The following is a 25,577-nucleotide window of genomic DNA, read 5'->3' on the forward strand; positions in this document are numbered from 1 at the left end:
TATGTCAACAGATTTTATCTCTCAGTATGGAATGAGTGTGAAGTGAATGGAGCAATGATTTATCAGGTGCGGGAAGCAGTGAAAAACCAATAAATGGTAACATGCCTTGATCACCCAATTCTACCCTTCCTGCAGTAGTGAGATAACTAACACTACTACCACCTTGCCATGCTGCAAACAGTACGGAAGTGACTGGCATTGATATCGTCAGGTCAGATAAGACTGACAACAGTGATGAAGGTGAACTTTTAGATCGGGTCTTCTCTCCCTGATCTCTCATTCTCTTTAAGAACACAACCCTGCAGGGCCTAAGGCAACCATTAATCTGACGAGTGTTTGTCTAATTTATTGTCCTTTTCTCAGATTTGATGCGATCTAAGATGTTGTGATCTTGCTTACATATCAGCTGCATACTAAACAACTAGAACATGTTAAGACTCACGTGTGTAGAGGACGTGAGCAACAGAGAGCATGACTTAAACACAGAGATTTCGATCATTCTGATCTCTGCATGTTGGTTCAATTCCTTTTGAGAAAGTGACATCATAGATATGTTGTGGTCCAATTGGCTGGTTGGGGAGAAGCTTTGGGGATTAGCTTTAAATAGTAGTAGATTCAGAAAGAGTATGATCATTTAGGAACTATTCGAGAATAAGGGTTTTTCAACAATAAATTAAACCTAATTAACTATATTAGAAATGACAGTACAGGTGATGTGTTGTTCTTGTATAATGTGAGATCCCATGGCCACATCAGTGACTGTAGGAACTGCAGCTCAAAGTCGATGAGCTGGAAACAGAGCTTCTGACAGTGATGCACAAGTCAGGAGGGAGAGTTACCCTGATCTTATGTTCCAGGTATAGCTTAAACATTTAAAATGTGGCCACAAGTGAGGAACAGGAGAGTGAGACCACAAGTGATGCAGTAGAGGGATCCTGAGTGTAGTATTGAAGGACTCTCAGCGCTTGACCTTGTCCAATAGATATGAGGTACTTCCTCCTTGTGTGGATTAGGAAAGAATTTACAGAGAGAATAACCAAACTGACCACTGCACCATGGACCAGGAAACCATTCCAAAGGGGGGAGCACAAAGATAAGTGTTAATTTTAAGAGATTCTATAATTAGGAGGGAAAATAGCAAGTTTTGTGAGCAAGGTCAAGACTGCCTGAATGGTGTGATGTCTACCTGGAGTCAAGGTGAAGGACACCTCAAGTCAGGTTTCCTGAAAGGAACCTAGAGAGAGAGGGGGAGATTCAGTTGTTGTGGTCCATGCTGGCACCAACAACATAGATAAGGTGGGTATATGATTAGGAAGGGTCGAGGGGCTGGCAGGTGGACTAGATTGGGTAGGGATATCTGGTCGGCATGGACAAGTTGGACCAAAGGGTCTGTACCTGTGCTGTACATCTCTATGACTTTGAGAGGTTCTGTTTGAGGAATATTAGGAATTAAGAATAAAATTAACAAACAGGACCTCGAAGATTGTAATCATAGGATTATTACCTCAGCCACAAGTAAACCGGCAAAGAGTTAAGAAGATTATGGCTAAAGGGGTGCTGTGGGAAAGAGGGGTTCCATTTCATATGGCACTGGCACTGGGAAAGGAGGAAACTGCACAATCTACACCAATCTAGAACCAAAATCCCAATGGAAAGGCTAAATAAGGTGGTCACATAGACTTTAAAGATAATCAAAAGAGGAGAGGAGTCAGGAAAGGTTATTAAACTTTCCAAGGCAAGTAATAGGTCAGAGTGTAGAAAGAATCAAAAATCTAACTTCAGGTACCTTAAAGAGACAACAGAGAGAAGGGGCTCTCAGACAGAATTGAGGGTATTGTGCTTGCATGCGCCCAGTGTACCAAACAAGGTAAGTGAGCTTGTTGGGCAAATTAAAATTGCTGGGTACAATGTTCTGGTTATAACAGAGATGTGACTACAAGGGATTCAGGGCTGGGAACTAAATAACCAAGGATATACATCCTATTGAAGGAACAGGCATGTGGGCAAGAAGAGGTGGGTTTGCCTTGTTAGTAAGAATGAAATTAAATGAATAGTAAGAAAGTGTGAACCTGGGTGGGTAGAGTTGAGGAACCACAAAGGAAAAAGGACTCTAATGGGAGTTGAGTACAGGCCCCTAAGTAATGGTCAGGATGTGGTGAAGGAAATTAATCAGGAGTTAGAAAAAGCATTTAAGAAAGCACGATTATGTTAATCATGGGGAACTTCAATATGCAGACGAATTGGGAAAATCAGAAACCACATGCACAATTCCAGAACTGGAATCCAGAACTAGAGGGCATAGCTTTAGAGTAAGAGAGGAAAGATTTAAAAGGGATCTAAGGGACAACTTTTTCACACAGAGTGTTGCATGTACGGAATGAGCTGTCAGAGGATGTGGTGGAGTCTGGTACAATTACAACATTTAAAAGACATCTGGATGGCTATATCAATAAGAACGGTTTAGAAGGATATGGGATTAGTGGTGCTGGAAGAGCACAGCAGTTCAGGCAGCATCCGAGGAGAAGTAAAATCGACGTTTCAGGCAAAAGCCCTTCATCAGGAATACAGGCAAAGTGCCTGAATGGTGGAGAGATAAATGAGAGGAGGGTGGGGGTGGGGAGAAAGTAGCATAGAGTACATAGGTGAGTGGGGGAGGGATGAAGGTTATAGGTCAGGGAGGAGGGTGGAGTGGATAGGTGGAAAAGAAGTTAGGCAGGTAGGACAGGTCATGGGGACAGTGCTGAGCTGGAAGTTTGGAACTGGAGTGAGGTGGGATAAGGGGAAATGAGGAAACTGTTGAAGTCCACATTGATGCCCTGGGGTTGAAAGTATTCCGAGGCGGAAGATGAGGCGTTCTTCCTCCAGGCGTCAGATGGTGAGGGAGCGGCGGTGAAGGAGGCCCAGGATCTCCATGTCCTTGGTAGAGTAGGAGGGGGAGTTGAAATGTTGGCCCACAGGGCAGTGTGGTTGATTGGTGCGGGTGTCCCAGAGATGTTCCCTAAAGCGTTCTGCTAGGAGGCGCCCAGTCTCCCCAATGTAGAGGAGACCGCATCGGGAGCAACAGATACAGTAAATGATATTGGTGGATGTGCAGGTAAAACTTTATTGGATGTGGACGCAGGTTTTGCAATTCCTGCGGTGGCAGGGGAAGGTGCACGACAGGAGGGTGGGTTGTAGGGGGGTGTAGTCCTGACCAGGTAGTCACGGAGGAAACGGTCTTTGCGGAAGGTGGAAAGGGGTGGGGAGGGAAATATATCCCTGGTGGTGGGGTCCATTTGGAGGTGGCGGAAATGTCAGTGGATGATTTGGTTTATGCGAACGTTGGTAGAGTGGAAGGTGAACACCGGGGGCGTTCTGTCCTTGTTACGGTTGGAGGGGTGGGCTCTGAGGGCAGATGTGCGAGTTGTGGACGAGATGTGTTGGAGGGCATCTTTAACCACTTGGGAAGAGAAATTGTGGTCTGTAAAGAAGGAGGCCATCTGGTGTGTTCTGTGGTGGAACTGGTCCTCCTGGGAGCAGATACGGCAGAGCAGGAGGAATTGGAAATACGGGATGGCATTTTTGCAGGAGGTAGGGTGGGAAGAGGTGTAATCCAGGTAGCTGTGGGAGATGGTTGGTTTGTAAAAAATGTCAGTGTCAAGTCGGTCGTCATTAATGGAGATGGAGTGGTCCAGGAAGGGGAGAGAGGTGTCAGAGATGGTCCTGGTAAATTTAAGGTCAGGGTGGAATGTGTTGGTGAAGTTGATGAATTGCTCAACCTGTTACTCAGGTACTAGCTTTACTGTGGAAAATAAATCCAATTAGTCAAAGCACTGAGCCACCATGGGCAGCATGGTTCAATTCCAGCCTTAGGTGACTGCCTGTGTGGAGTTTGCACATTCTTCCTGAATCTACATGAGTTTCCTCAGGATGCTCCAGTTTCCTTCACAGTTCAAAGATGTGCAGGTTAGGTGAATTGACCATGCTACATTGCCCATAGTGTTCAGGGATATGTAGGTTGGGTGCATTAGTTAGGGGTAAATATGCAGTAGTAGGGTAGGGGAATGGGTCTGGGTGGGTTACTCTTTGGAGGGTTGGTGTGAAATTATTAGGCCAAATGGCCTGTTTTCACACTGTAGGGATTCTATGAAAATAAAGATGTTATATCCAAAGGTTCCAATAAAACATTCCTTTCAACAAACACTTCATGATTGATTACCTGCTCCCTATAAGTACACATATTTTGTGCAATGTATGCCCTATACTGAGGGTGTGACAGATGATTAGGTCATTCTGTTATAACTGTGTGCCAGCACCGAAGGAATGTGCATTTCCTTAACGTACCCTCACTTCCTCCAGTAACTACAAGGAATATAAAACATAGCAACTTAACTGATGCAAACTGCACTCTGATGCCCAACTCTAAGTAGTAAGTTGATCCTTTGTTGATACTTCTCAGCAATAGTATTTTGTAGCAGGTATTTTCTAGGTGTATAATGTTGTTATCTCACCCACTAGTCAATTTTCTCCCCATTTCAGCCAGCATACTGGAAACATACAGGGGTACCCAGGAGTTAACATGCCCAATATAGGCTGGCAGTTTACTCCACTTTTCCCTCCAATAGCTGTGCTCTTAAGACCCGTGCAGAACTAAAATAGTTCCCAATTTATCTATTAAAATAGACTATAGATCATTTCAAAATTGCAATTCAAATTAAAATTCACATGAAACAGATTACCAAGTTTCTTAGATTCTTTAGATACTCACGACATTCAGGTGCTGAAGATCTCCAGTCAACGCAAGCGTTTTCTCTACATGTGTCAGCAGCTGCTTGTACATTCAGACAGTCCATTTCTATCGAATCGGTCAGGCAATGGTCAGAATTACAGCTTTGCCAGAACGGGTCAAGGTCAGCCTTGCTACAGTTTTCAATTAGTCTGTATGGTGGAGAAAACATCAAAGATCTCTAAAGATCTTATGCAAAACTTCATGAAACTTCAAAATATACTTTTTATGTATAAGTATTATGGTCATGATACCTAAATACCTAAATTATTTGTTAGTTCAAACGATAACCAAATTGTCACTGCTATTAATTATTCACAATCAAAGCAGTGGAAGATTGAAAACCACCTCCATATTTTAGGTAACATGCAAGGTTCAAAATTAATGAGGTAACAAATTACCTTGCCCTCAAATCATTTTAAATAGTCCTGGAGAAAACTTTTCTTGATGCGAAAATGATTGTGTTTGATTTTCAGTCCCACCTCAAAATAGTTTTCATAATTACAGATAATTTCACTTATTTAGGTTTGTAATTTCCCAATTTGTTTCTTCAGAAAAAATACAATTTTTCCTTTAGGGCGGCACGGTGGCACAGTGGTTAGCACTGCTGCCTCACAGCGCCAGAGACCTGGGTTCAATTCCCGCCTCAGGTGACTGACTGTGTGGAGTTTGCACATTCTCCCCGTGTCTGCGTGGGTTTCCTCCGGGTGCTCCGGTTTCCTCCCACAGTCCAAAGATGTGCAGGTTAGGTGAATTGGCCATGCTAAATTGCCCGTAGTGTTAGGTAAGGGGTAAATGTAGGGGTATGGGTGGGTTGCGCTTCGGCGGGGCGGTGTGGACTTGTTGGGCCGAAGGGCCTGTTTCCACACTGTAAGTAATCTAATCTAAAAAAACCTCCACTTGAATCTAGATTTTAGGTTTACAAGCTAATGTTGGATCAGCAATAACCAAACAAAGAGAAGCATTCAAAACTAAAATAAAAATGTGGATGCTGTACATTGCTGGAAAAGCTCAGCAAGTCTGGCAGTGTTTATGACGAGAAGTCAGAATTAACATTTCAGGTCCAGTGACTCCACTTAGGAGTTTGTTTAATATTCGTCACTGCAAGAGAACAAGGGATTTAGGAGAGAAGGGAATGGGATAAATAAAGGAAAGCAGTCTAATTGTTGTTGGACTCTTCATCAACTGCCCAACATTGTCTTTCATTTGCTTTAATATGCTTGAATGGAGGCATAGAGCAAGATTAAAACTTAGAGGTTCAAGAACAGTTTGGTTCCTATGTGAAAGCTTTATGCACGGAGTTCTGAAAATCAATATGTAAAATCTCCTGGTAAAATCTCAAAGAATCCTTCAGAATATTTTGACTCCTGGTAGGTCAATCTATCTTTTTGTAAATGTTTTATAGATAAATGTGCAATTGGAACTTACAATATGTAGGAACTCATCACTTAAAATGATGATAATACTCTTGAAATTTGTAACATGAAATGAAGCAACTTTAACTGAAATGTGCAAGCCTTCCCCATTAAAACCTGAGCTAGTATCTGCACACATTTTCTGCTCAGAAAAGCCAATGTACAAGTTGAAACACAGGAAGTGTGCAATATGTGCATTCTTAGCTGAAGTATCTTATAAAGTAAAAATAAATCAGAAAATCTAATAGAATCACTGTACAATTGGGTACTTCAGGATTCTTCTCATCAGAAAAACAGGTTTAAAGCATTGAGGTTGAAATAGTGTACATGCCTAAATGACCACATTCACATAAATAAGATAATTTATTTTGATTTAAAAGTTATATATGAAACAGCATAAATGCTAAAGTACCGGTATTATAAACACAGCACATATCGAAATGACAGTGTCTTGTGAAATTCTATTGACTAGGCTCCATCTAATGACAGTATATCAAATCAAATTTTGAAGTGCTTGGGTTATTATGAAGGTTAATATAGCAGTTTGTTTTTGGCATCATAACTGTGTTTAATAATGAGTAAATGGTGGAAAATGATCTAAACTAAGTATTTTCCCCGCAATGGACATTGTGAGATTGAAAGTAACAGTCTAGGGATTATGTACTACTTGGTTAGCCTAGTATAACTTTATTCTGTTTAATTGTGGTCAATGTAAAAGACTTAAGCACCATGTGACGGACTCAGACTCAGTTTGTACTTACTTCCTCTTTATCCACAGATGTGTTATTTCTTCAATGGGGGCGGCACAGTGGTCAGCATGGTTGCCTCACAGCACCAGGGTCCTGGGTTCAATTCTAGCCTCAGTTTGCACATCCTCCCTGTGTCTGTGTGTTTCCGGTTTCCTCCCACAGTCCAAAGATGTACAGTTACTCTTTGGAGGGTCATTGTGGACTTGTTGGGTTAATGGCCTGTTTCCACACTATAGAGATTCTATTTAGCTCCAATTTATTGATCAAACATGATGTTCCTTTACAAAACCATGCTGATTACAAAACCATACAAATGAATTTTTCTAAGAGACCAGATATAATTTTCTTAACATTGACTTCTATGTTAAACTAACCAGTCTGTAGTTTACGTTTTTCTGTCTCTTTATTTCATGAATAAAGGAGTTGCATTCACTATCTTCCAATTTATGGGATGGTCCTCAAATCAAGGGAATTTTGGAAAATTGAAATTAAAATCAATTCATCAACTCTCATATTTGGTACTTCTTTTAGAACCCTAGGACGAAGTCCATCAGGAATCCAGCACTTATCAGCTCCCAGCGCTGACAATTTGCTCAGGAGCAATTCCCTAACAATTTTTCCCAAGTTCTCCCCTCTCTTCCATTCTCTCATTTTTCTCTGATTTGGGGATATTGCTTATTTTCTCTACAGGGAAGACTAATGCAAAATATCTGTTGTTTCCTTACTTTTCATTGTTAATTCTGCAGTGTCACTTTCTATACTCACAACGCTCAATTTGTTAATTATTTTCATCTTTCGATATTTATGAAGTGCTAACAGTGTGTTTTGATGTTTCTGGTCAGCTTTTTCTCATACTCTGTTTGGGGCAGCTTGACGACACACTGCTTAGCACTGTTGCCTCACAGAAACAAGGCTTGACTCCAGTCTTGGGCGACTGCCCATAAGGAGTTTGTACATTCCATGTGGGGTTACGGGGTCAGGGTAGGTTGCTGCTTGGATCATCAATTCAACCTGATGGGCTGAATGGCCCCTATTTATTCATATCTTCCTTTTGATTATATTTTGCTTTTTTTGTATATTCTGTACAATCACTGAGCTACCAACTGTTTTTGCATAATTACGTCTCTGTTAATTGAATGTTCTCTTTCATGTATTGAGTTAACTACAGATGGAGGATTGGAATTGTTCTTATTCTTGCATTGTATCTATTCTGTGTATTCTGAGATATCCCCATAAATTCTGCCACGGCATCTCTATTGACTTATCATATATGATCCTATTTAATGGTGAAGCAGAATCAAGGGACCGAAGGGTCTACTCCTGTTCCTATTTCTTAAACTCTTAAGGTGCTAGCTAATTTGTCAATTTACCTGCACCAGATTATAGTTTGCCGTATTTAAAATTTTGATGGATAGTCTTGGACCCACTTCTCTCTTTCTCAAATGGATTCTAAAATTCATAATGATATATATAATAATATTATAGTTGGTGAAATCTATGGGTGCCCTTATCATGAGATTATCTATTAATTCTATCTCATTGTATTCTGTCATGTCTAGCATAGCCAGCTCTTTGGCCAACTCCAGGTCATGTTGTTGCAGACTACAGCAGTAAAAGCCTACACAGAAAAAAATGACAGCTCAATGTTGTCTGCTTTTTTTTTTGTTAATCTGTGCTTACTGGAAAGCAAACCCACCTTTGGCCTGTAAAGTTGCTGCCTAGCTTCATCTTTATTACTGAGTAAACATTTCCTGAGTTTTATCACTGTTACAGACCATCTCCTACTGCCTGAATGGGAAATGTCTCAAACGAATAAATAAGCATGGAGAAAGTGAGGACTGCAGTTGCTGGAGATCAGAGTCAAAGAGTATGGTGCTGGAAAAACACAGCTGGTCAGGCAGCATCTGAGGAGCAGAGAGTTGCCACTTTGATCATAAGCTCTTCATCAGCCCTTCCTGAGTCGACTCTCCTGCTCCTTGGATGCTGCCTGACTGGCTGTGATCTTCCAGCACCATATTCTTTGACTTGAATTAACAAGCATCCCGAGTACACACTCACAGAATTTGGGTTTGAAAGAAAAACTTACAGAATGCATGTCAAATTATTGTATGCGCAATCACAGATAGTTTTGTCTCTAAACTTCCTGTTGCTCTTTCTGTGTGCACTGCTCCCTGATCAAAGCACTCAATTACAGAACCAGGTTGTGAGTGTAAATCTTCCTAATGTTCTTTGAACTTAAGGTGCCCACTCTCCTGTTTGCATCAACAACACCCACCTTACACAGTGTAAGCATTGGTCTCTTGGTTTACATCACAACATTCACAATGCAGTGTTGGAGAGTGTCTTATTGCCCCTCATACTTTGTGAGTCCTCATGCCAGCCTTAGTTGGTTGGCAAGCAAAGTCCTTGGCCACAAATTGACCTTAGAAAACAGGTCATTCACTGGCACAAAACAAAATCATCACCTGGATACACATTCACTCTCAGGCTCATGACTCCAGAACGAAAATGCAGCTCATAGACTTTTAAACTTAATTTTGAAAGAAATTAAATAAAAATGTAACACTTTTACATACATCTTTGGAATAACATCACAAATCGACGTGGAAGAGCAAGGTGTAGTGGTTGTAGGTGGTTCACATGATACCCCTTGTGGAGCTGATTGGCAATATGGTTTTCTGGGGTCTTCAAACTTCCAATCAAGTGCTGTTTTATGGCAACAATCAGTTGGCTCAATTACCCCATTTGGTCGCATACAGTCATCCGCTGGACTATTTGAACAAGAGCCTAAAAGAGATCAGGAAAAAAAGCATAAGACTTTTGTTGCAATTGCAATGGCAAATTTAAAATTACCAGAACCTTTAGCTCAGCAATGAAACAAAAACATGGAAAGTAATATAACATGAATAGTTAAAACCACATACCACACTGTCCTTGGGTATTGTTGTAGAAAGCCTTTGCAGACACGATGATTTTAAAGTCATTCTGAGCAGCTATAATAGTTGTTTTAATATCACTGAAATAAAGACGCACAGTCTTTGCATTTCGAAATTCTATCGTGATTTCGTCTGATGCGTAGGGAATTTTTTCTGGCTTTTCATTAACTGTCAGCTGTAGAATTAAAAGTACAATTTTATTGAAATCATCAGTGCTCAAAAGAGCAACCAACCTAATAAGCCTTGGAAGTGAATTTGTTCACTGTTAACTAGAACAAACGCAAAATATTACGGATGCTGGAGATCCACAGCAACATTTGAAAATTCTGGAAATGCTTAGAAGGCCAGGCATCACTTGTGTGGAGAAGCTTAGAGTTAAAGGAAAGTGTTTAAAACAGCCTCAAAAGAAGGCAGCAAGAAGATGGGTTTCCCGGTAAAATTGCAAAGAGCAATGATAAATTGGCCTCTTGACCAAAGCCTGCCATTCAGTGGAAACCACATTAGATAGGCTTCTGCACTCGAGAGAACAATTTAGTAGGTTGTTTGCATTTTGCTGCTAACAGATCGAACATCCCCTCCCCCAACCTCTGACTAAATGGAGGCAGCTGGAAGGGTTTGCTTTTTTAATCAAAGAGGGCACCATCTGGGATGCCAGTCCTCAAGGCTCTAGCATTTTCTTTGGCTGCATCTTCTCCAGCTTTGCAAGTAGAATTATAATTTTATTTGAAGATTTTGTCACCATTCTGGCTGCAGGCTCCTGGGATTCTCCCGTCATCATCGCTGGCCATTTTTTCTGGAGTTGGCATTGTTGAGATTCTGGATTAGGCTGGTAGCTCTCAGAGACATGCAACCATCCTGAACTCTGCGGCAGACCAAGCAGCAACTATGTACTTGTACTAAGCTTCTGACTATAAAATGTGGGGTGGGGGTGGAATGCACAGGGGACATCCTGTGGACTAACCAGCTGAATGTGTTGCTGATGCAGTTCCAGCCAATGCTGGGACTTTACCAGATTTGAGAAAATCTTGCCCAAAGGTTTAGGCCAAAGAATTTTTCATGAGAATAGGATTTTCATTATTTCTGTTTTTTATTGTTAATTATGTGAGATTTATTATCCTTTCACTCCTCTAGTGATCACAAGACAATGATATCCCCATCCCTGTTCCAGAAAAGTTGGGCCGGACTTTCAACAAGGTCTGGAGGCAGTCAGGTCTGGAATTTTCTGCCTTCGACTGATGTGCCAATTTCCTGGCACAATCCCACACCAGTGCGATGTTCAAGCAGACAGGGTCCTAACGGCTAACCGATAAATCAAAAATCAGAATCTATTACGAAAGACATAATAACTTGACAGCATGAAGTGGAATTTTCTCCCATTCAGGATGTCTCCCTGCAATGGTTGAAACTTTGCCAGGGGACAGGGGTGGCATTTCATCGGCAGGTCGGGTGACAGCTCTTTACAGATATTTAAACCATATCCCCACTACCATGCTATCCCAACATGCCCCCACTCCACCCCACCCACCCCACCCCAACACCCCTCCCAATGTCAATATGGAAATACTATCACATCTGCGACCATAAACCAACCTCCTTCCATTCCCTCAGAAGTGATCTCCCTAACATTCTGGTAGTTCTTGATGATTTTATTCTTGACTATTCCAAAAGTGGCCAGAAGCCATATTTATCCTCTGTCTCTCTCTCTCCCCCTCTCTCTCTCTTTCTCTCACATGCCCACATCAGCAAGTTGTAACTATCTTAATGCTTGAGAGGCTCCCTATTGCCCCTGCAGTGTCAGGAGATCATCTGTTATCTTTGATTGGACCCCAGTATACCCTTTGGCTGTTAATTGACCATTTCCTATGAAAAAGACAGTGGATGTTGCAAGAGCAGAACTCTGGTGTTTTCCTGACATGCCAATTGAATGTCAGGCCCATGGGATCCAATTGGAGTGCTCCATCAGTTTAGTTGGTACAACACAGATCAGCAGCTGCACAATTTAATTATCACCGTACAATGTTGAGCAAAGAAGGCTCAGGGGGGACCTGATAGATGTATATAAGAGTCTGAGGGACATGGACAGGGGTGAATAGAAAGTAGCTGTTGTCCTTATTCGAAGAGTCAATAACAAGGGGGCATAATTTTAAGGTGAAAGACTAGAGGTTCAGAAGGGAGTTGAGAAAAACAAGTCACCCAGAGGGTGGTCAGAGCTATATAATAAACTGCCTGAGAGCATAGTTGAGGTGGGTAACTTCAAAATCATTAAAAGGTATGTGGATGAGCAGTTGAAGTGTCATAAGATTCAAAGCTATGGGCCTAGTGCTGGAAAGTGGCACTAATGTAAATTCAATTTAGCTTTAGTGATACCAAATTGATGTGCTGAAGGGGTTATTCTTTTACCTAATGAGTCTGTGGTTTTTATGTATTTGGAGTAAATCTGTTACCACCCTTTGAATGTTACATTGATTTATGGAACTAGTTAATTGACCAATTGAATTGAGAATACCACACGTATTAGTAAGTATTTTAAGTATTAGTAATACTTAAAAAAAGACAGACTACTTACCACAAAGTTGTGATTAGTTGAAATAGTGATCTTCTTCCCTCTGTGAAAAATAATCAGTCCCTTTGGGCAGGAATATGGGATCCATGGAAAGCAGAAGTAATTATCCACTAGAACTGTGAAATTGTATATTGGATTTTGTTCTTCCACTAGAATGTATGTGCAGTTTTCATAGAAATTATAAAACAGCCCATTGAAGGACTGATAGTGTGGATCACCCCATACTCTACATTCACCTGAAATGTAAGCAAAATATTGTTTGCAAGTTTTTTTTGTGAAGGGAAACATAAAGGAGTGAAAAAAGTCAAAACAACAGCAGTTTAAAAGTGAGAAGGGCAGACAAAGGAAGCACATGGTGAGGACAGTGCAGGAGAGAGAGAGAGAGAGAGAGAGAGGGAGAGAGAGAGAGGGGGAGAGGGAGAGAGAGAGAGAAAACCTGCACAGTACCCGCCTTTGCTGTTTGAATTCGTGTATCGCTGGACATCGGAGTGCATCTGGGAAAATTCACAAACAGTGAAATTCACAACTAATCTTGGAGGAACTGTTGGGCGAAGTTCACAGCACAGAATCAGATAAGTTAATTGTTGTTTTAAGTCTGTCCGAGAGAAAGGCTGCAGTAGTGGGTACAGTGGATTCTTTCTTGATTATATGTTTTTGGAGACAAGTCTCTTGATTAAACTTAAAATATAAGCCATAGCTATTAATTTAACCTGGGGCAGTGTTTGTAGAGGAATAAGACGGTGTTATTTTCTGGGTCTGTAGATTGTGAAGGAACAAAAATGGCCTTTGCAGGGATATGTACTTCTTGTCAGATGTGGGACTTTAAAGAGAGTTTAAGGGTTACTGAGGATTATATCTGCCATAAATGCTGTTGGATGCAAATCTTATCAGGTCGAGTGGATCAGTTGGAGAGACAGATAGAAGCGTTGAGGAATTTGCAACAGCTACAGTACGTGATGAATGGCAGTTATAGAAAGGGGGGAATGTCTCAGATACAGTCACATAGATGGGTTAACTCCAGGAAGGGTAAGAGAGGTAGGCAACTAGATCAGGAGTCTTTTGTGGATATACCCATTTCAAACAGGTATGCTGTTTTGGAAAATGTAGGGGGTGATGGATTCTCAGGGGAACATAACACAAACAGCCAAGTTTCTGGTATTGAGACTGACTCTAATGCAACGAGGGGTACGTCGGCTTCCAAGAGATCAATTGTGTCCGGGGATTCTGTAGTCAGAGGTACAGACAAACGTTTCTGTGGCCAGCGGAGAAAAAGCAGAATGGTGTGTTGTTTCCCTGGTGCCAGGATCAAGGATGTCTCAGAGAGGGTGCAGAATGTTCTAACGGGGGAGAGGGGCCAGCAGGAGGTCATTGTCCACATTGGAACCAAAGACATTGGAACGGAAAAGGTTGAGACTCTGAAGGGAGATTACAGAGAGTTAGGTAGAAATTTAAAAAGGAGGTCCTCAAGGTAGTAATATCTGGATTACTCCCAGTGCTACGAGCTTGTGAGGGCAGGAATATAGGATAGAGCAGATGAATGCATGGCTGAGGAGCTGGTGTATGGGAGAAGGATTCACATTTTTGGATCATTGGAATCTCTTTTGGGGTAGAAATGACCTGTACAAGCAGGACGGATTGCACCTAAATTGGAAGGGGAATAATATACTGGCAGGGAAATTTGCTAGAACTGCTTGGGGGGATTTAAACTAATAAGGTGGGACCCAGGGAGATGGTGAGGAAAGAGATCGATCTGAGACAGGTACAGCTGAGAACAGAAGTGAGTCAAACAGTCAGGGCAGGCAGGGACAAGGTAGGACTAATAAATTAAACTGCATTTATTTCAATGCAAGGGGCCTAACAGGGAAGGCAGATGAACTCAGGGCATGGTTAGGAACATGGGACTGGGATATCATAGCAATTACGGAAACATGGTTCACGGATGGGCAGGACTGGCAGCTTAATGTTCCAGGATACAAATGCTACAGGAAGGATAGAAAGGGAGGCAAAAGAGGAGGGGAGTGGCATTTTTGATAAGGGATAGCATTACAGCTGTGCTGAGGGAGGATATTCCCGGAAATACATCCAGGGAAGCTATTTGGGTGGAACTGAGAAATAAGAAAAGGATGATCACCTTGTTGGGATTGTATTATCGACCCCCCCAGTAGTCAGAGGGAAATTGAGAAACAAACTTGTAAGGAGATCTCAGCTATCTGTAAGAATAATAGGATGGCTATGGTAGGGGATTTTAACTTTCCAAACATCAACTGGGACTGCCATAGTATTAAAGGTTTAGATGGAGAGGAATTTCTTAAGTGTGTACAAGACAATTTTCTGATTCAGTATGTGGATGTTCCTACTAGACAAGGTGCAAAACTTGACCTACTCTTGGGAAATAAGGCAGGGCAGGTGACTGAGGTGTCAGTGGGGGAGCACTTTGGGGCCAGTGACCATAATTCTATTTGTTTTAAAATAGTAAAGGAAAAGGATAGACCAGATGTGAAAGTTGAAGTTCTAAATTGGAGAAAGGTCAATTTTGACGGTATTAGGCAAGAACTTTCGAAAGCTGATTGGAGGCAGATGTTCTCAGGTAAAGGGACGGCTGGAAAATGGGGAGCCTTCAGAAATGAGATAACAAGAATCTAGAGAAAGTATATTCCTGTCTGGGTGAAAGGGAAGGCTGGTAGGTATAGGGAATGCTGGATGACTAAAGATATTGAGGGTTTGGTTAAGAAAAAGAAGGAAGCATCTGTCAGGTGTAGACAGGATAGATCGAGTGAATCCTTAGGAGAGTATAAAGAAAGTAGGAATATACTTAAGACGGAAATCAGGAGGGCAAAACGGGGACATGAGATAGCTTTGGCAAATAGAATTAAGGAGAATCCAAAGGGTTTTACAAATACATTAAGGACAAAAGGGTAACTAGGGAGAGAATAGGGCCCCTCAAAGATCAGTAAAGCAGTCTTTGTGTGGAGCCACAGAAAATGGGGGAGATACTAAATGAATATTGTGCATCAGTATTTACTGTGGAAAAAGGTATGGAAGATATAGACTGTAGGGAAATAGATGGTGACATCTTGCAAAATGTCCAGATTACAGAGGAGGAAGTGCTGGATGTCTTGAAACGGTTAAAGGTGGATAAATACCCAGGACCTGATCAGGTGTACCCGAGAATTCTGTGGGAAGCTAAAGAAGTGATTGCTGGGCCTCTTGCTAAGATATTTGTATCATCGATAGTCACAGGTGAGGTGCCGGAAGACTGGAGGTTGGCTAACGTGGTGCCACTGTTTAAGAAGGACGATAAAGACAAGCCAGGGAACTATAGACCAGTGAGCCTGACCTCGGTGGTGGGCAAGTTGTTGGAGAGAATCCTGAGGGACAGGAAGTACATGTATTTGGAAAGGCAACGACTGATTAGGCATAGTCAACATGGCTTTGTGTGTGGGAAATCATGTCTCACAAACTTGATTGAGTTCTTTGATGAAATAACAAAGAAGATTGATGAGGGGAGAGAGTAGATGTGATCTATATGGACTTCAGTAAGGCGTTCGACAAGGTTCCCCATGAGAGACTGATTAGCAAGGTTAGATCTCATGGAATACAGGGAGAACTAGCCATTTGGATGCAGAACTGGCTCAAAGGTAGAAGACAGAGGGTGATGGTGGAGGGTTGTTTTTCAGACTGGAGGCCTGTGACCAGTGGAGTGCCACAAGGATTGGTGCTGGGCCCTCTACTTTTTGTCATTTACATAAATGATTTGGATGCGAGCATAAGAGGTACAGTTAGTAAGTTTGCAGATGACACCAATATTGGAGGTGTAGTGGACAGTGAAAAGGGTTACCTCAGATTACAACAGGATCTTGACCAGATGGGCCAATGGGCTGAGAAGTGGCAGATGGAGTTTAATTCAGATAAATGCGAGGTGCTGCAGTTTGGGAAAGCAAATCTTAGCAGGACTTATACACTTAATGGTAAGGTCCTAGGGAGTGTTGCTGTACAAAGAGACCTTGGAGTGCAGGTTCATAGCTCCTTGAAAGTGGAGTCGCAGGTAGATAGGATAGTGAAGAAGGCGTTTAGTATGCTTTTCTTTATTGGTCAGCGTATTGAGTACAGGAATTGGGAGGTCATGTTGCAGCTATATAGGACATTGGTTAGGCCACTGTTGGAATATTGTGTGCAATTCTGGTCTCCTTCCTATCAAAAGGATGTTGTGAAACTTGAAAATGTTCAGAAAAGATTTACAAGGATGTTGCTACGGTTGGAGGATCTGAGCTACAGGGAGAGGCTGAACAGGCTGGGGCTGTTTTCCCTGGAACGTCGGAGGCTGAGGAGTGACCTTATAGCGGTTTACAAATTCATGAGGGGCATGGATAGGATAAATAGACAAAGTCTTTTCCCTGGGGTTGGGGAGTCCAGAACTAGAGGGCAAAGGTTTAGGGTGAGACATAAGGGGCAACTTTTTCACACAGAGGGTGGTACGTGTATGGAATGAGCTGCCAGAGGATGTGGTGGAGGCTGGTACAATTGCAACATTTAAGAGACATTTGGATGGGCATATGAATAGGAAGGGTTTGTAGGGATATGGGCTGGATGCTGGCAGGTGGGACTAGATTGGGTTGGGATATCTGGTCGGCATAGACGGGTTGGACTGAAGGGTCTGTTTCCATGCTGTACATCTCTATGACTCTATGACATTAATGGCATTCAGAAATTCTAATAACACAGTAACAAGATCAGGCAAGTGATACTAACATCCACATTCCCAAGACATGCAGCCACATTCATTTATTACTTCAATGGGCTTTAAATAATCAGGACATGTCGGCTTCTCCTGTTTGCAGTCTTTTTCAATGACAATTTCTCCTTGATCACATCTTTTAATAGTACAGTTTTCTTTCCATGTTCCAGTGCACTGGTATAAGAAAGAAAAAATATTTGCAATTATTCAAGGCATTTTGTGATCAGCAGAAGTTTCCAACCAATTAAATACTTTTGAAGTCTAGCCCCTATGGGGATTTAGGTATTGCAACGATTAATTTGAACATGCATAACTCTCACAATCACTGAATTCATGACCAGTGAAGTTTTTTAGTGCTGTTAAATGAGGGGTAACTATTGGCCAGTGCACCAGAAATAATGTCTTTAAATTGCACTGCACAATCTTTTACATTCACTTAAGCAGACAGATGGGGTGTCAATTTCATATCTTATCCAAAAGATAACACTTCTAACAATGCAATACTAAACTGCAAGTTGATCTTGATTTTTGTGCTTAGGCCCTGGAGTGCACTGAGCCCAGAACCTTGTCAACTGAATTGACAACATAGGTAAGAGTTCATTTGATTGGTAAGCATGTGGATTGCTTTATTACTGTTCCTGTTGATTCATGTACTCGGTTGTGCTGTCACAGGAAGTGTGACAAAGAAGCTCGATATATTACAGGTTGAAGGAGGCCCTTTACCAAACCAAAGTTCACCTAACACTGTAATGAAACATTCAGTCATGTAAATGCAATAACATGAGCCAAAGGAGGAAGTGAGGACTGCAGATGTTGGAGAGTCAGAGTCAAAAGGTGTGGCGCTAGAAAAGCACAACAGATCAGGCAGCATCCAAGGAGCAGGAAAGTCGATGTTTCAGGCATAAGCCCTTCATCAGGAATGAGGAGTGGGGCTGGTGGGAAAGTAGGTGGGATTGTGATAGGTAGATGCAGGTGGAAGGTAATTGTGATAGGTCAGTGAGGAGGTTGGATCATAGGTGCAGGTGAACAATGTAGCTTACTGGATTAAGGAAGAATATTCATCTAATATTGTCTTAAATTTGTTCGTTAAAAAAAAAAGCCATTGTGGCATTTGCATTAAAAAATAATCAGGCCAGAGAAATTTGAATCAGCCTACAAAATTAAGAATAGAAAACATGGTTCAGGTGCCAATATCAATGTTACCAGTAACTTCTATTACATTGCCTGCAATGTTCAGCTATCCAGCCTCCATGAAGAATTCAGAGACTCATCCCTATAATGTCTTTTGACTTTTAATTTTTTGACCTCACCTCTTATTTCTAATCTGTGTGTATGTGAGATGCATTAATAATTCTTTCATGATAAACACACAGCTTTTGTTAATTCAAAGAGATATGATTAAATTGGCTTCTTTACAAGCTTAAGTTCATTGAGTTTGGCAGAAAAGTACCCACAAGGCACAGATGGTTTTTAAATTAATGTTACCTTGACATCTGAGTGTTTAATATCCCATCTGCAACTGTCATGTATTAGAGTCAAAGAGTCATAGAGATGTACAGCATGGAAACAGACCCTTCGGTCCAACCTGTCCATACCGACCAGATATCCCAACCCAATTTAGTCCCACCTGCCAGCACCTGGCACATATCCCTCCAAACCCTTCCTATTCATATACCCATCCAAATGTCTCTTAAATGTTGCAATTGTACCAGCCTCCACCACATCCTCTTGCAGCTCATTCCATACATGTACCACTCTCTGGGTGAAACAGTTACCCCTTAGGTCTCTTTTATATCTTTCCCCTCTCACCCTAAACCTATGCCCTCTAGTTTTGGACTCCCCGACCCCAGAGAAAAGACTTTGTCTATTTATCCTATCCATGCCCCTCATAATTTTGTAAATCTCTATAAGGTCACCTCTCAGCCTCCAATGTTCCAGGGAAAACAGCCCCAGCCTGTTCAGCCTCTCCCTGTAGCTCAGATCCTCCAACCCTGGCATATTCTTGTAAATCTTTTCTGAACTCTTTCAAGTTTTACAACATACTTTTGATAGGAAGGAGACCAGAATTGCATGCAATATTCCAACAGTGGCCTAACCAATGTCCTGTACAGCCACAACATGACTTCCCAACTCCTGTACTCAATACTCTGACCAATAAAGGAAAGCAGACCAATGCCGCCTTCACTCTCCTATCTACCTGCGACTCCACTTTCAAGGAGCTGTGAACCTGCACTCCAAGGTCTCTTTGTTCAGCAACAGTCCCTATGACCTTACCATTAAGTGTATAAGTCCTGCTAAGATTTGCTTTCCCAAACTGCAGCACCTCACATTTATCTGAATTAAACTCCATCTGCCACTTCTCAGCCCATTGGCCCATCTGGTCAAGATCCTGTTGTAATCTGAGGTAACCCTTTTCACTGTCCACTACACCTCCAATATTGGTGTCATCTGCAAACTTACTAACTGTACCTCTTATGCTCGCATCCAAATCATTTATGTAAATGACAAAAAGTAGAGGGCCCAGCACCAATCCTTGTGGCACTCCACTGGTCACAGGCCTCCAGTCTGAAAAACAACCCTCCACCATCACCCTCTGTCTTCTACCTTTGAGCCAGTTCTGTATCCAAATGGCTAGTTCTCCCTGTATTCCATGAGATCTAACCTTGCTAATCAGTCTCTCATGCAGAACCTTGTCGAACGCCTTACTGAAGTCCATATAGATCACATCAACTGCTCTACCCTAATCAATCTTCTTTGTAACTTCATCAAAGAACTCAATCAAGTTTGTGAGACATGATTTCCCACACACAAAGCCATGTTGACTATCCCTAATCAGTCGTTGCCTTTCCAAATACATGTACATCCTGTTCCTCGGAATTCCCTCCAACAACTTGCCCACCACTGCAGTCAGGCTCAGTGGTCTATAGTTCCCTGGCTTGTCTTTATCGTCCTTCTTAAACAGTGGCACCACGTTAGCCAACCTCCAGTCTTCCGGCACCTCACCTGTATCTCAGCAAGAGGCCCAGCAATCACTTCTCTAGCTTCCCACAGAGTTCTCAGGTCCACCTGATCTAGATCCCATCATAGTAGTATATTGAATACGCAAGCACATGCTGGAACCTTTGTATTGTGCAAGTGGACAGTAAATATTTGGTCTAAACTCAGGTTTATCATTCAAAGGGTGAAGAAAATGTCCTTATGCAGAGAGGTGTAATAGAATGAAGTCAATGTTCCCTCTAATTACTTTTGTCTTGTATGACCCTCTGAAGTCTGTGCATGGCACCAGCTTCTGAAAACAGAAGCAATGAATTAGCAAGTCAACCTGTGTGTGCAGAACATCCCAGTGGCTATGCAGTTCTGTTTTAATTTAATGAGCTACATATCAATAGTCATTTGCAAAGCAGCAGAATGAAAAGAAAAGGGAATGGATATTTGAAGAAGTAGAAGTCTCTCTCTTTCTCTCTCTACCTTTCTCTCTCACTTTCTCCCCTGTTTTTAATAGAGGTCAATAAAATCATGACAAGTATAGATAATGTAGATGGCCAGCAGCTTTTCCCCACAGTAGGGGAATCTAAAACTAGAGGGCATAGGTTTAATGTGACAGAGTGAGCATACAAAAGGGTCAAGAATGGCAATTATGTTCACACAGATCCAAGGGTCTTATCTACTTTAATGTGTTTTAAGACATCAGCAGACCTCTTCTGTAATGTAGACTCTCTCCCCAAGTTCCCTAGCATCCATGCCTTTCTCAATGTAAGTACTGATGAGAAATATTCACTTAGGATCTCACCCATCTCTTATGGTGCCGCATATAGATGACCTTGTTGAGCTTCAAGAGGCCCTATTCTCTCCCTAGTTACTCTTTCATGTACTTACAGAATCTCTTTGGATTCTCTTTTACCCTCTCTACCTATTCATGAATCAAAATTGTAAAGTTCATTTGTGCAGAACATTATGCATTCTAAATTATCACGTGCATTGTCGAGCAAAATCTTACCTGTTTAGTTTTGTTAATGTTGCAAGGACATGTTATGCTATGAACTGGAGTGGTAGTTGTGGAGTTAGTTGTTAAGGTTGTTGTCACTGTAGTTGTAGAGGTGGTTGTAGAGGTGGTCGTTGGAGTAGTCGTCGGGGTGGTTGTTCGTGTTGTCGGGGTGGTTGTTCGTGTTGTCGGGGTGGTCGTCGGGGTGGTTGTTCGTGTTGTCGGGGTGGTTGTTCGTGTTGTCGGGGTGGTTGTTCGTGTTGTCGGGGTGGTCGTCAGGGTGGTTGTCGGGGTGGTTGTTTGTGTTGTCGGGGTGGTCGTCGGGGTGGTTGTTCGTGTTGTCGGGGTGGTTGTTGGGGTGGTTGTTCGTGTTGTTGGGGTGGTTGATCGTGTTGTCGGGGTGGTTGTAGAGGTGGTTGTTGGTGTAGTTGTAGAGGTGGTTGTTGGGGTGGTTGTTGGAGTGGTTGTAAAGGTGATTGTCGAGGTGGTTGTAGAAGTGGTGGGAGTAGTTGTTGAAGAGCTGGTGATTATACAACATACTCGAATTCTGTAGTCATGACACATGAAACCATTTTCAGAAAGTGGTGGGGTGCACTTGAATCCTTGCAGATTACATGTTACATTGTCAGCTGTTGTTGAAGAGCCAGAGGCATTAACACGTTCACACTGAATATTGTAAAATGATTCATTAGAACGACATAGGTTCTCTGGTGATTCTTGGTCTCCTCTGCGGGATATATTTGGTGTATTCATATTTTTCCATTCTGACCAATAACCTTGACAAGGCTCCACTGCGAAATAAAGAGAGAATGCATCAGCATAATAAATGTTTATAAGTAGAGGGAGATGGAATTACATTTTATTGTGTATTTCAGGACTTTAAGTCATCCCACACTGCATTACAAGAAATGAAGTTATTTTTCAAATGTAATCATCCCTGTAGTCTAAGAAAGAAACCATCACAATTGACACCATAAGATCCACAGAGATAAAATAAATAGCTAGTTAGTCTATTTTAATTATTGGGAAATGAATATTGGGGCATTAATGTTGGTCAAGATGTTTAAAATAAAAACTCTCTGCTCTCTTTGAATAGTTCATTAACATCTTTTACGATCCCCTTTGAGGCATTGAGTGGGTTTTGATTTGATACCATGTTTGAAAGATAGCATGTCTGTTTAGTGCAGAGCTCGCTCTTCCTACAAAGAGGTGACAGCCTAGGTTCTATTTTGTGTACAAACTGATCAGTAAGTTACTAATGCAATTTCAATAATAAAACTCTGAATATCTCTCTCCTTTGGAGCAAAGCTTTACACTGTTAAAATTAATTCCTTCACTTGTACTGATCTGACAGCACTATGTTCAAGATAATTCACTTACATAAATGGGTTGGTTATAGTTGTACATCCTGTAAATGATGATCTGTTAATCTTATGATCACATCAACAGTATACCAGGTTATAGTCCAACAGGTTTATTTGGAGGCACTAGCTTTTGAAGTGCTGCTTTTTAATCAGGTGCTTTAAAAGCTAGTGCTTCCAAATAAACCTATTGAACTATAACCTGTTGTTGTGTGATTTTTAACTTTGTAGACCCCAAACCAACACCAGCACCTCCAAATCAACAATAAACTTAATTTTGTGAATCATTGTCAACAACATGTCTCCAAACAGGGGTAGAAATAAGCTGTGCAGGACTGGGGACTATCAGCTGGGAGGTAGTGAGGTGTGAAACGCCAGATGTTTTGGGATCTGTGACTGTAGTTGATACAATGGCCTGATGTCAAATGATGGGATCATGGTTCGGGAGAGATAGGAGGAAGTATCTGAGAGCTGGCACTCAACCTCTGCAATGTACAAGTCTGTTTACCATACGATAAGAGCACCATCCTAATCAGCAAACAGAATAACAAAGTCAGGATTGGATCTAAGCACACGGAGTGCAGTCAGTTTGGAGGGAGATAGGTTGGATTGGGGTGAGGGGGCAGAGAAACTGAGTTGACTAATGTCACGTTGACAATCCTCAATGAACAGATCGAGTGCAGGGAAAAGGCCAGAGGAGGGGTCCAGGTGGAGGGAGAATATTGGAGCTGCATGAAGGCGTCTATTGGGCAGGGAGTGGACACTTGTCCAAAGAAATGCACCTGGAGGTGAAGACAATAGAAGAAGCATTTAATGTCATGTCAGACCTGAAATTTATTAAAGTGAGGATACAGAAGGATAAAGCTGAGATCCTTGCTGAGTACAAAATGTTCAGCATTGAAGAGCGGAAAGTTAGGAGGACTGATGAATACTGACAGGAGGTGGAGTTGGGGGAGGGGATGGTTCTAAGGAAGGGTCATTTGATCCAAAATGTTTACCTTGATTTCTCTTCACAGATGCTGCCAGACCTGCTGAGCTTTTACAGCAACTTCTGTTTTTGTTTCTGATTTACAGCATCTGCAGTTCTTTCAGTCTTTAACATGTCTTCAAAAATGGTTATGAAATTTTAAAGCTAATTACTGAAGTTAATCATTTAGCCTGATTATTATTATTATTATTGTCCAAATGCAGCTCAGATTTTTTTATTTAGAATATAATAATGGAGCTTCTATTGCTCAATATAATAATTCCTTCTTTAAACTTGACATCCAAACACAATAATTTTAATAGTGTACCTGACATAGAGTCATAGAGATGTACAGTACAGAAACAGACCTCTCAGTCTAACTTGTCCATGCTTACCAGATATCCTAACTTAATCTAGTCTCATTTGCCAGCACTTGGCCCATATCCCTCTAAACCCTTCCTATTCATATACACATCCAGATGCCTCTTAAATGTTGTAATTATACCAGCCTCCACCACTTCCTCTGACAGCTCATTCTATATACATACCACCCTCTACATTAAAAAGCACCCCCTAGCTCCCTTTTAAATTTTTCCCCTCTCACCCTAAATCTATGCCCTCTGGCTCTGGACTCCCCCACACCAGGGAAAAGACCTTGTCTACTAAACTTAAACATGTCCCTCATGATTTTATAAACCTCTATCAGATCACCCCTCTGCCTCCGACGCTCCAGGGAAAACAGCTCCAGCTGATTCAGCCTCTCCCTATAACTCAAACTCTTCAACATTGACAACATCATATGATTCTCTAAATGTACCATCATCTGGAAACATGTAAGGTGATGCATTTGGGCAGAGCAAACAAGGAATACATGTTAATCAGTCGGACCCTGGGAAGTAGCTAGGATCACTTGGTGTGCATGTTCACCATTCCCTAAGGTATCAGGACAGTGAATAAAGTGTTCCAAATGCATTTGGTCTAATTATTGGTCAATATACGGAGTGTAAAGGTATGGTGGTTAACCTGGAACTATATTGGTTAGGCCCTAGCTAGCATATTGTGTGCATTTCCGGAATCCATATTACAGGAGGAATGTGATTGCACTGCTTAGGGTGCAGAGGAGATTTACCAGGATGTTGCCTGGGCTGTAAAGTTTTCAGTTATGAAGAAAGGTTGGACAGAAGGGTTGTTTTCTTGAGAACAGAGAAGATTAAGATGTATAAAACTATAATGGCCATAGATAGATTAGACAGGAAAAAGCAATCCTGTTATTGAGGGACAATGACCAGGGGGCTTAGTATTAAGGTCAGGGGTGAAGGTTTAGAAGAGATTTGAGAAAACCCTTTTTCATTCCAACCGTGGCATGATCTGAAACTCACTGCCTGCAAGGGTGGTAGAGGCAGAAATCCTCATAACATTTCAGGAATGTGTAAACGTGCACTAGAATGCCAAGACATACAAGACTATGTTGAGAATGTGGTGCTGGAAAAGCACAGCAGGTCAAGCAGCATCCGAGGAGCAGGAGAATCTTGAAGAAGGGCTTTTGCCTGAAACATCAATTCTCCTGCTCGTTGGATGCTGCCTGATCTGTTGTGCTTTTCCAACACCACATTCTCGACTCTGATCAACAGCATCTGCAGTCCTCCTTACAATACTATGTGCCAAGTGCTGGGAAATGGAACTAGAATAGTTACATGGCTGTTTTGGACTGGCATAGATCCAATGGGCAGAAGAGCCTTTTTTTCTGTGCTGTAGATCTCTATGACTCTCTTCTCATGGGATATCTGGACAGGATCTACAAGTCCTCTATGTAGTGCATTGACTGGCGCTATGCATATTCCTAATGTGGTAAAAACAATGACTGCAGATGCTGAAAATCAAATACTGGATGCTGCCTGAACTGCTGTGCTCTTCCAGCACCACTAATCCATATATTCCTAATGTGCTCCTGTGCACCATTTTCTGGTTCTCTTTCACATATTCTTGGTTGATAAATTACAATCTCCAAATTTTATTTTACCATCATGAGCATGACAAGCAATTCTTTGAAATCGCTATCCCATTATTGCTGGAATAACATTGGCCTTTAATAGGACAATTATGA

The 25,577-nt window shown here is 41.7% G+C and overlaps 1 protein-coding gene across 1 annotated transcript in view; it reads right to left on the reverse strand.

Moving 5' to 3' along the window:
- Positions 1–25,577, reverse strand: part of LOC140466672 (uncharacterized) — a 112,503-nt gene that overhangs the window by 11,947 nt on the left and 74,979 nt on the right. Inside the window, exons 33-38 of the mRNA XM_072562121.1 lie at positions 21,161–21,936; positions 17,178–17,337; positions 12,432–12,664; positions 9,854–10,040; positions 9,506–9,716; positions 4,748–4,917 (exon numbers count right to left, since the gene is read on the reverse strand). Of these exons, the coding sequence (XP_072418222.1) occupies positions 4,748–4,917; positions 9,506–9,716; positions 9,854–10,040; positions 12,432–12,664; positions 17,178–17,337; positions 21,161–21,936 (1,737 nt within the window). The remainder of the gene's footprint in view (positions 1–4,747; positions 4,918–9,505; positions 9,717–9,853; positions 10,041–12,431; positions 12,665–17,177; positions 17,338–21,160; positions 21,937–25,577) is intronic.

The sequence above is a fragment of the Chiloscyllium punctatum genome, chromosome 44 (genome assembly GCF_047496795.1).
Source record: "Chiloscyllium punctatum isolate Juve2018m chromosome 44, sChiPun1.3, whole genome shotgun sequence".
Classification (NCBI taxonomy): Eukaryota; Metazoa; Chordata; class Chondrichthyes; order Orectolobiformes; family Hemiscylliidae; genus Chiloscyllium; species Chiloscyllium punctatum.